This window comes from Sparus aurata, chromosome 19 (genome assembly GCF_900880675.1).
Source record: "Sparus aurata chromosome 19, fSpaAur1.1, whole genome shotgun sequence".
Lineage (NCBI taxonomy): Eukaryota > Metazoa > Chordata > Actinopteri > Spariformes > Sparidae > Sparus > Sparus aurata.
This window is the reverse complement of record NC_044205.1, coordinates 8837902-8849928: the sequence shown is the minus strand read 5'-3', so window position 1 is coordinate 8849928 and position 12027 is coordinate 8837902. Positions and strand designations below refer to the sequence as shown.

At 40.1% G+C, this 12027-nt stretch overlaps 1 protein-coding gene across 3 annotated transcripts in view; it reads right to left on the bottom strand.

Moving 5' to 3' along the window:
- The window catches only part of odad2 (outer dynein arm docking complex subunit 2), a 204766-nt gene that overhangs the window by 16705 nt on the left and 176034 nt on the right, over nt 1-12027 (bottom strand). For all 3 annotated transcript variants that reach the window (XM_030398319.1, XM_030398317.1, XM_030398318.1), the window contains 5 exons: nt 7223-7369; nt 5448-5657; nt 4157-4390; nt 3240-3350; nt 2982-3136 (listed from right to left, as the gene is read on the bottom strand). In XM_030398319.1, coding sequence (XP_030254179.1) covers nt 2982-3136; nt 3240-3350; nt 4157-4390; nt 5448-5657; nt 7223-7369 — 857 coding nt within the window. The remainder of the gene's footprint in view (nt 1-2981; nt 3137-3239; nt 3351-4156; nt 4391-5447; nt 5658-7222; nt 7370-12027) is intronic.

Genomic DNA, 12027 nt, shown 5'->3' with positions numbered 1-12027 from the left:
ATGCTTGTTCAACCTGAAATTTAACCACCTGATCAATTGATTTCATTTGAAAGGAAACAGTGGCATAGTAACTTACTTGGGTGAGCAAAAAAAATGTCTGTGAGGTAAGGAGAAGTATCATTTGGAGGAGCAATTATGGTGTGCTCATCATAGGGCTGGAACAGAGGTAAGATGGAGGGGTAGTCAGTAATTGAAAGCTAACCCCACAATCTTGACCCCAAACATTACTGCGCTGGCAAATGCAGTCGAGACTTGGCAGTCGTGACTTTCCATTGCAAAGTTATTCCCTCAGACTTTTGTTGAGGCTTTTTACAGCACTTTTGTATGTCAATAACACCTCGGTATACAGGCTAAACAGGCCACATATCGATGCATGCATAAATCTGCAAAAAAAGTCATCCATGTAATACTGGAAGCCCTACAAAAAACATAAGCTTATGTGGTCTTAAAACAAACACACTTATGTACTTCATAGTTATGGATGTAATTAAATTTCAGGGCATCAATCATCTCCCATTTTGATGCATCATTAATCAGGGAAATGACTTACACATGCTGCTACTTGTCTTGAGCAGAGGTCCCCCAACCTCAATACTGTCCAGACCACGCAAATCATTAGTCACATGAAAGAAAAAAGTGATGTTGTTTGCAAAGGGCCACAGGGTCTGTTTCATTGAAAGAAAAGTGAAAAAATATCCACACTCTGCTACTCATTATTGCTGAAGCAAAATATATTCCAAAATGATTTTCAATTCAGTACAACACTCAGCCAGTGATTGATTCTGAAATGAGCGCATGCCGCTAAAAAACAGTTACCATTAGCAGCCTTCGCCTTCTGACAGTAATGGCTTGGTCACTGACCTAGACATTTAAAGTGATTCAAATAAGCCTGAGAAGATAAAAAACAGATCCACTTACACATTCAAGTGTGCATTAAAAACATTTGCCGGGCATCATGCTGGTTTGCTCCTGAAGAGGTAGCCACATATCACCTTTGTTCACATCCAGCTACCCACATCATCCAAGAAACAAAGTGAAACATTAACACAGGCGGGAAAGAAACCGTGAAATATTTGGTCTCTTGGTAATCTCACGCGGATACCTTTGTGACATGTTAAATTTAGAGTGAGGGCAACCAAGTGTTTTTTTAGTGTTTGCAAATGAAGTGTCACTAAATGTGGTTTACATGTGATTAATGGCATCATTATAATTATTTCTATTATTGTTATTATCAGTAGTAATATAAATATTTCACATAGCAACACTGTGACAAGTCATTACAAGTGGCAGAGAGCCTGTGCTGGCAGCAAGTGTATTATGCTGCCACATTACTCATGGCCAGTGCAGTTAATTTGTCTTATCATTACGCCAAGTTGCAGTCAGAAGGGTTCCCGGTATGTACGAGTTTCTGCACGAATTTATCTTTAATTAAAATTATCACGAAGCCAGTTTAAAAGCTTGATCTGTACTATTAAACACTGTCTGCCTATAGAGTAATATCCATGACACTATCTTTAATCATTTAATGACAATAATAATATAAAGACATTAAAACAAATCAAATCAAACTGATGTTTTTCATGACATGTGTTAAAGGGACAACGATCTGTCCATGTTGCTTTAAAAGAATGTTATCGACATTCCTCCACTCCTATAAAGGAATCCTCGCTTAACTTGATGTGACAGCAGACGCTCAGTTCCAGTTGGGAGGACTTAACTTAGACTTTAAATGCAGGATATCATTCTGTCAGTCATGATATATGAGGTGAAGAAATGTCATCGCAAAGTGCTTCTGCTTCTTCTTCTTGTTATTTCTAGAATTCTACTGCATTTTCAGCTATACAGCCCTGCCTTTTATAAATGAGAAGAAAGACATATCCACATAATTTTACCATAGTGAAACTACTGATCACAAACATGAATGATCCGTTTGTCGCTACACTCGAAAGAATAGGCTTTGAATTGATTAATATGTAACAAAGATATATAATTACTCCATGTGTGTTACATATAATAGCACAGGTCTGATACTGAATAAGAAAGTTCATAGAGCTACACTAAATCATTCATTCAAAAGCGCACCAGTGGAAATGCAAAGTGCTGCCAGGGCATGCTCTCTGGTCATTATTTATTTTAGAGGGCAAATTACTGACTAATCATCTAACACTTAAGTACAAGTCAAAAACCTATCCAGAAATGTCACAGCTGAAGCATCCAGGCTAAATGACACTTAAATAAACTTCTGCCTTCCATGACAAATGATTAAAGGCTCTGTCAGCCTGCTTCCTCTGACATTAGACAATCACCAGCTCAGGGCTGATTCTTTCAGCATGCCTACATTTGGTTAAATACTAACAGGATTTGACTTACACGTCACTGAAGTCTATAAAATCAGCGCACCGACTTGAGCATTTGTTAACGCTGGGAAAGACTGAATTGTAGCAGCAAACACTCACATAAACGATCAGAGCTGACGGAATCCAAAAACTTTACATTCGGAGCAAATAATCGCTCCAGGCTGGAACAATGGTAAAGAAAGGGAGACATGACAATAGCATGTGTGTGGAAAAAGTGACACAGCTAGTCATGAGTGAATAAAAAGTATAAATACTGTACGTGATGATAGCATGACGACCGTAATGCACGCAAGCCAGTTTGAACCCGTTTCTGGTGTTCAGTGTTCACATGCTGTATTCACATGCTGTTAACCACATCATCTTAGCGAACATATTTTCCAAAGGTTAAGGCACGTGTTTAATTGCTGTTAATCAACTCTCATTCTGAGGTTCATTACACTGCTGTTCCTATGTATGACAACTGATTTATCAAAGTCATACTAATCTGTCACCACTAATTACAAACATATAATCATACAAACCAAAAGATATCACTACAGTGTGCTTGTGTATCTGTGGTATGTTGAGTTTGTGTGTGTATTGATAAGAGTTAGTAATAAGGTGGGACCCTGAGTTGTGGCTTACTTAGCTACATTCTCCACACTGATGGAACACTTCCAGATGGCCCCGGTGGCAGCGGCCAAGAGCTGCTTGTTGCCTGCCTTGCTCAGCAGGGAAACCAGTGGCTGCAAACCTTTGTACTTATGCACCAGGACACGGGTTTGTTGGTCCTCGGCACACTGGAAAGTCAAACAGTGGGTCTGCATTATTGCCGCTACAAGCTGGGTCTACTCTCTGTTCATTTCTTTCAGAGACTATGGCAGGAGTGTGGAAAACAGGTACCTTAAAGATTGCGCTGGCACAATGCATTTGTAGCTCATCATTGTCACTGCTCAGGTTTTTGACCAAATCCCTGATCATGCCCTCCTTCTGAATGGCAATCCTGTAGCTTTCCTGTGGTTACATGACAATCAGCAGACCACATGGTCAACATAAACTTTTGAATGTATAGTTATGTAACATTAGATCTTTTCTTTTTAATTACCAAGGAAGAGATGTTTATATATTGTGGCTTGTTTGTTGGTTTGTTTCTTTATTGGTAGGTTTGTCAGCAGGATTACACAAAAACTACTGAATAGATTTCCACGAAACTTGGATGGAGAATGGGTCTGGGCCCAGAATAGAACTTTTTGTACAGATCCAGATAAAAGGTTTCATCCAGAAATGTTTTTTCACTATCTTTATCATTGTGATCATTGCATTTTTCGACATCTCGCTAAATTAAGTACAGTATACTGTACAGTACATCACCCTCAAGATAATCATGGTTATGCAAAACGTAACTGAAACAAAAAACAAAAAGTAATAAAAATAGAAATGGAACGATATTTTGTACTTAAAGGAACAACTAAAATAAAAAAAAAGAAACATAGTTTTAGTCCATGCCACTTGCATGGTGCATATGTTTATCGAGACTGGGATGTCTACATGACTGGGAGCCAACTGCTTTAGCAAATTGTTGTATTTTTTTGTGTAATAACTATTCTGAACTTCTTATATCTTGCTCCTGTCAAATACCCTCCATATTGTATGAAAACCAACTAAATCTAATAAAGAATCTAATAAATATCAAACTTGAAAGAGCAGACCCTCTGGAAACTAAAACTACATTTAGAACAACAACTAAACAAGAATAGTGAAAACAAATAAAACATAAAAACAAATGAAATATACAAAACTATAATAACTCTCTCCTTCACCTCTGAGGCGCACTCCTGCAGGGTGCCTACAACGGGAATAAGCATGTTCTCGTGTGGAGACTTGAGCAGGCATCCCAGCAAAGGGATACCCTCAGCCTTCCGAATGGCTTCCTTGTTCTTGGTACTCTTGCTGCAGCTCCACAGAGCCAGAGCCCCACAGCGAGCCACCTCGACATCCTTCACTTGGTTTGCAGTCAGGTTGGCTAAATTAGGCACACATTCCAGCAGCTTCACCTGAGCACAGAGACAAGGGGCCCGGACTTACGTGTGAATAAACATGAAACATAAAATGTGTGCAAACAAGCAGACAAGACCACACATGTTTAGCAGAAAACTTCCATGCATAAATTCAAGGACTCTGAAAAGTTTGCTTGCACGATTGGAGTGATAGTGTACCGTTCCAGATGGCACTGGAAGTTGTTGGCTGTGATTAAGGGTGTAATTAAAATTCTATTACCACTGGGTCTGCAAGGATGAAAAAGCCAGAGATGCTAGGAGTGGAAAACTGTCAGGATAGATGTTGATGTTAGGCTTGAAAAGCCCAGTGTGACGGTTTATGGCCATCATTCAGTGTTCTAATCCATAGCTCCTGGCCAGTGAGACAGAGCAGGCAAAGCTATAACACACAGCACAGTTCAAAGGTGGTCTTGTAGCATAGCGTGAAATTAATCTGCCTCCGCGAGCGACTTGCACATGAGAACATCCGATTTGGGGCTGAGGAAAATATACAAGGCATGGAGGCTTTAATCACAGGTCCCTCTGTCAACAAACATGAATGCAGGTCAGAGGATGTCAGGGACATTCTATCTGTTTTGCCCCAGTACCCAGACTGCTGTTTTCAAAAGCTGTGTGAAAAGGGATGGATGGGATGATATCTGGCATTTGCATACAGTGTGAAAAGGGTATGAAAGGGTGATTGACTTGCAGTGCATACAGTAACATACAGTAGTTCAGGAGCGTCTGGATATGTGTTTTACACTTTAAACAAAATGGTAATGGTAATACGCGGATCAAATTAGAATAAGGCACCATCCTGTTTTTCCAAAGGTTCCATGGTGTCTGTGGTTTAGTGCGAAAACGTTTGTACTAAATCACAAACTAGACGCAGACATAAACAGACAAGTGTTTTTAATGGAAAGTTACCACTGTAGCGCATGTACATTAACACCAATACAGACAGATCAGGTTCTGCTCTGCCGTTTTCTCTTCTACTGCACATCATTTTGGCAGTACAGAGAGGTGTTAATACTTTTTTGTTGCAACACTAACCTGAATTCTTTGGTATACCCACCAGTTTTTTTATACCGCCGTACTGCCGGACGGTTCTCCTTGCTCTGCGGAACCTGGCCACATTAGCAATGGTCTCGGCAGCTAGGGCCTTGAGGTCCTTGTCTGGTGAGTCCAGGATCTTCACAATGCTCCGCAGGCCTCCCATGTCGACTATAGTTCGACGTATTTGCACATTGTGACTAATCTTTCTCAGGATCTTCAGAGATCCGATCTAAAAACACACACAGATGAAACAGTCACACACTGTAAGATAAACTTTTGTATTGAAATCCTTAATAAGCTTTACTTAAAGGTCATATTGATAACATTTTTATGTTTATAAAACTCTTTTTTATAATACTATACATCTATAGAGCCTATACAAAGGTGCTCTCCTTTCCTTAAAAATATTACGATGATTGTGAATTCATAATTTGTAATCTGTAGGTCCTAACACGATTTATATTAAAATGAATAAGCTTATGTAAGTGTTAATAATAGCACAATAAACACTTTAAGACGATTGCGATGCTATTACTATAGGATAGTTCTGGTATTTTAAACCTGGGCCTTTTAAATGGTTCATACTGACCAAAAGTTTTTGAATTAGTGTCCGGTAGATTGCCTCTTCTGTCAGTGGCAACACAGCTGCAACGGCTTCAAAATAACCCGTTGGGGCAAGACCAACTGTCAAAGTTATGAGCGCTAAAACTGCTGTTTCACCACTGACAGGCTGAGGTTGTAATTCTGACAACATTACGGAATAAATTCCCACAGAGATAGATGTGAGATAGACGTCTCGGTAAGGGGAAAGTCTCAATCTGAAATCTGAGGTGAGTTTTTCAGTGAAGGAAAACAACAGTGTGAGTCAGATTTGGAGGGTGGAGTTCAAAAGGAACTACCAGTCAGAATTTATTTCTAAAGTCATGGGGGAATATTGAACTGATCTTGACTAGATCTAGATGAGGCAACTACGGTCACAGAGCGACACTTATACCAACCTTAACCCTAACTCTCCACAAGCAAGACTTGTGTTTCTGGTTGTGAAAGGATCTCACTTTTTAACAAATGTGGTCTAATGCTGTAGGAATCTTTTCTATAATGTCGTCAGACACTTAGAATACCAACCTCAGCCAGTCAGTGGCAAAAAACAAACACTTCTAATTGCGGTAACCTTGACAGTTGGTTAGTTGGCCCAAAGAATGACTCTGTAGCTGTGTCGCAGCTGCCAACTGAGATGATTTACTGGACCGAATCCACAACTTTTGTGCCAGCATAAATCATTTACAAACCAAAACATGTAAAAAAAAAAAAAAAATAGGGTCCAAAACACTGTAATGCCTCTTTAACACTTATACAGTCTTAATAATATGCATCTTATGAGAACTTATAAGGGCCTTTTACTGTACCTTTTAACTAGAACTTATAACATAAATATAAAGCGTCACCAATATTTAAAAAATGATAGATCTGTATTGTGGAATAGAAACTGTTGCCCCAATGCCAACACGAGGCCTCCTTTTAGACTAACACTATATAGAGCGAAATCTAGTATGCAAACATTCATCCACATTTCTACTAAAAATAGACAGGACAGAAAGCTGTAATAAAATCAGGTTAAAAAGCACCCACACATCATTAGGAGAACTGGTGAATAATTGCTACCCTGTGTCTTTTCAAAGGCACGCTCTCTACCCAGCGCTAGTGTTTCTGTAACTAAGACACAGACTGGCACACATAGCCGGCTCTGTTTATGCCTGTAGGCCATCTAGGTCCAGCTTTGGCACAGCTACTCACTTTGCATTTGACTTCATCTGTATCCAGCAAGTTAATGAGGACTTCAAGGCCACCTACATCCCGGATGGCCAGTTGGCACGTCTCCTGCATCAAATTGAAGTCCATCATGGCGCACAGGGTGAGCACAGTGGCAGTCTGATCGCCTCCCTGTGATAATAATGCCAAACGTGAATGAATGAAAAAGAGGAGACAGAAAGGACCAGAGGAGGGGGGAAATTAAACATTAAACAGACATTTGGAAAAGGGAGGAGGATGCGAACCTCCTTCCACCTCCCCGCCCTCCCTCTCCCTCTGTTGTCTCCCCACATAATATCGCTCCTGCTGGGTTTGTTTTGTTTAAAACGCAGCCTGCTAAGTGTTTGTGGTTTGTGGTGGTAAACACTGATGGAAAGAAATTATTTGCTAACAGAGCACTGAGTACAGACAACAAGGTCAAGTCTAGAATCCGTTAGAAGTTGCCCTTAAGATGACAACTATTAGAGGACTCAAACCCTGAAACTAATGTTTTGACAGTTGCTATATACACAAAAGTCATTTAAGACCTGCACCCTAGCGATTAGCATCTTAGCAACTACAACACTACTAAGTCAACAATTGTTTGAGGGGGGAAAATCTGCCGTTTGATTTAAATGCAAGCCCATCCGCGCACATGGGGCAGGGAAACTGATTCGGTTTTATTGCCACTGAACTGCTCAAACACATGTGTTTTCATGAAAAAAAGTAAACAATGCAGAGATTTAAAATTGGACATGTGCGGTCACAACCGAACACGTGTGGTAGTGGCAGACCTCTCCTAAATTTAGTGACCAAACACTTGTTGTCCTTTTTCAGATTCCCCTCACACTGCATAAATCCACATAATATCCTCACTGTGGATGGATGTTGACAGTATTATGGCACTTAAAATACCGGTCTCAGGGGTTGGTGCTTCGAGACGGTTAAAATACCATCCGGGCGGGCAGCAATAGTGTTTTTAATATCACCATATTTAGTCTGTATCATACGCAGTTGCATACCAAACTTTGTTGACACGCAATGGTTTTGATCACAAGAAGGGGAAAAAATCGGTAGTCAGATAAAACAGAAGCTCATGGTACGAAAATGCATCAGTTGGCTGCTGTAATTCTAGACCTGCTACATGGCTTTGATATGTGACACTGAATCGTCCAGTCCAAAGTCTCCTGGCAAGTGAACAATCAAATATTATTGCTTTTTTTTTTTTTTTTTTGCAGCGGTTTAAATGTGCAACAGATAGAATTCTCATCTAGCAGATTCAAGGTCGCCTCAATCCTTCCAAGATTCAAACCCTTTATTAGTTGCACACTTCTCAAACAATTTGAGACTTCGGGACCATCCTAAACAGATTATTTAACTAAACATAAGAATGCAGCATGTCCTACGACCAGTTATCCGTATACGTAAGTAGAAAATAGCCTATCACTATATAGAAGGCAGCGGCAGTAATCTGTTTCATGCAGCTGTTCATCAGCGTGTACCAATACCACAGTCTCAAGTGGTGTTTGATCATATCTCTCTCACAAAGCAGTGCTCTGACACAGCAGGATAACAGCCACATGTGTTCTCCATATCGTGATGCTAGCCTAAATGTGAACCATTTGCACATTAACAGCAGTGGATCTAGTGCTTCCTTTGTCTCCTCCACTCTCGCTCTTCAAAGGATTCAGCAGGCAAGGTTCGTACCTTGTAAAAACAACGAAAAAATGGCTATGTTTAGGAATAATAGCCGGGAAAACAGATCATATGCTTTCATTTTTGTGAGCTTTGGTCTTGAAGTATCGTCGAAATTCTTTAAAACATCGACAACATCTGACTATCTTTAATGGCGAAAGATCTTTGACTCACCGAGCATGATGGGGCAGATGCTTGAAGTGGAACCAATTCAAACACTATTCGACCTTGGGAGAAAGAATTCAACAAGACTAGGTCAGAACCTAGTCTATGGCTGGACGGTGTCTGGTCAAGGTGCGAAAATGTGGTTTATTTGTTACAGGGTTAGTAAGTGGTGCGATATGAATTCCTGGATATGAAATGCTCCTATGCCAAAATGAGCACAACTTTCCTTTGTCAGCGTACAGTGAGTTAAGAATAAACTGAGTGGTCATTATATTTACAAGTTACATTCATAGATATCTTATTAAGACAGCTGTAATTTCCCCTTGAATTAAATACCACATTTCCATTTAAGCTTAACTATTCCCCATTCATTTTGCTATTACGATGGCAGTGCATGCAAATGCGGCGGCCAGCTACTTTAATCCTCACTATATTTTTAAAATATTTTTTTCAGTTTCTTTACCTCTACTGAAGCACGTTTGGCCTACGATAGAGATGCACTCATCAACATCAGAAAAGTATGGGGTTTTGATTGAGTACAGCAGACTGTCAGAGGATCTGCACCAGCAGCATCTGCTGAGCGGCCAGCCAGACCAGCGAGACAAAAAAAATCACGGAAAGCGCTGCAAACACCCCAGGAAGAGAGGAAAGAAGCGCCATCAGAGCTAAGCTGACCCGACTTGGACCGAGCGGTTCCTTTATCAAACCTTCTTCTGGCTGATGTCTGATCGCAGGAGAATAAAGTGGAAGAAGTGCGACTCAGCAACAGGAAATCAGAGACTGCTGTGTGCACATCTTCACAGAGATGTGGTTAACCCCTAACATCCTGGATCAAGCTGTTGAAGCGGATGGGCAGATTTTGTTCAGAGCCAAAAGGGCACAGGACTCACTGTAAAACCACAGCTCCTACAGTTACACATGATACTGCTAAACCACAGGTATATCAGGTCTGTCTCTCTCTGCTGTTGTTCTTTCACACAGAACCGGGCTGGATTAAAGTTAAGTTTTAATTGATGTTATTCTGGTCTGGCGGTCCTGCTGGTGATAGATCTGATGTCAGCTAATGTCAGCTAACACTGCTAACATCAGAGTCTAAGTGACAAATGGCAGCAGAAAGAAACAGACTTACACGCATTGATGATAATTTTGACTCATATCCTCAGGTGATTAAAGAAATTGCAGTGAGTCTAAAGTGCACAGCAATCACACTGACCACACACCGGTGGCTTTCATGGGTTCACATGAAACTGGTGGGAACAGTGAGATTCAAAATAATGCTGACATTAGCTGTTATAGAGAGCCGATGTCACGTCCCTTATGGTGGACCTCATGGGACCTTATTTTTGGGGGGAAAAAACTGTACAGTAGTCGATGGGGAGAGACAAATAAATTTTTGATGTAACACATTTGACATTTGAGGTTTGTCCATTGAAAATGTTCCAGTCAATATAGTTGTTGTTTATCCTAAAGATAATAAAATACCATCCAGTTTTTTTATTATACCTCTCAGTGAACTACATCGGGTGTGTTCTGAATCACGTTTTTTATTTTTACTTTTAGTACATGCTGCAGCGGCCGTTGGATGCTGTATGCATGTAATTGGGACTCACGGTGCGTTCCAATGCAAGTTTGAATTTGGTGAGTATTCCGGACTACCAATCTAAAAGCATCCCCGGTAGATCTGCTCGGAGTAACGCGGACGCTCGCTGCGAACAGGTGTTTCAATAGAAAGTCAACAAACAGATGAACTAAATAAAAGTGAAATGACAACTACAAATCTGGATTTACTGCATGTTTAACAAAATAAAGACTACATATATGGGTAAAAATTAAGAGGTGAAATATGTAATGTTTGTGCATCGCTATACTGCTGTGACATCATGTGTGTTTATGTTGGCGAACTCGGGCTACACAGATGTTGTCCAAGTTTCCAACTTGGAATTCCTACTTGGATGATTGTACATTGCACTTTTCTGTGTACGTTCCAAGTGCAATGGAACCGCCAATACTACTGACAGTGCATCTTGAACTTCGACCCTTTTGCTCCTACTGTATATCCGTCTTGTGTCTGTCATTCTGTCAAATGAGCTGTCATCTGTCAGTGAGGTGTCATATGTTTGAGCTCCCTCGGCTTTGTTAACATTCGTGCAACAAGCAGTGACGTATGTGATGGATCTTCGGAGGCACAGAGGATTGTGGGTCAGAAAAGCTAGAAAAGCATGCTGCATCACCACATGCAGTAGGACATCCATGTAATTTTGCTGTTAGTATAAACTAGGTTTTGTCTAGTTTAGCCATTCACTATTCGCACTTAAGAGAGTGTTTATTACAAAATAAACACTACTTAGATGAGTAAAGACTGATGAAGAGGTGAAAAGTAATTGTTCACTTTGTGCACCGCTGTACTTCTGTGACATTATGTGTGTCATTAGTTTTATAAAATTAATGAATACGTTTTTGGTCTTATTAACAGTGACCTGGTTATGGAATTAGATCTCCAGGAAATCTTCAAAGTCAGAAGGATTCATCCTGCAAGGAACATGAATGTATTAAATGAAATCATATTGTGATTGTTCTTGACAGATACAGTGATTGCGATGTGAGTCAAGATTAGTGGGAAGGATCATTTTTGCATCATAATTTTCATTTTCACTGAAAAAAAACTATTAAGATTATGATGATGTGACACTTATGTGGGTATGTGGAGAAATAGGATTTGTAGGTCAAGGCATCTCTGCAGTACTTCATCATGATGCTGTTTGCTTGCAATTTGGATATTCCACTTGGCTATATTGTGTTTTCAACCAAATTTGACAGGAATCCATCCAATAGTTGTAAATGCAATTTCACTCTGAACCTAAATGCCAACCCTATGGTGGCAAGAGTCTTATGGTAACTATGAAATGGCCTCTATACATTTGTTAATGTAAGTCATTTGTTAATGTAAGTCT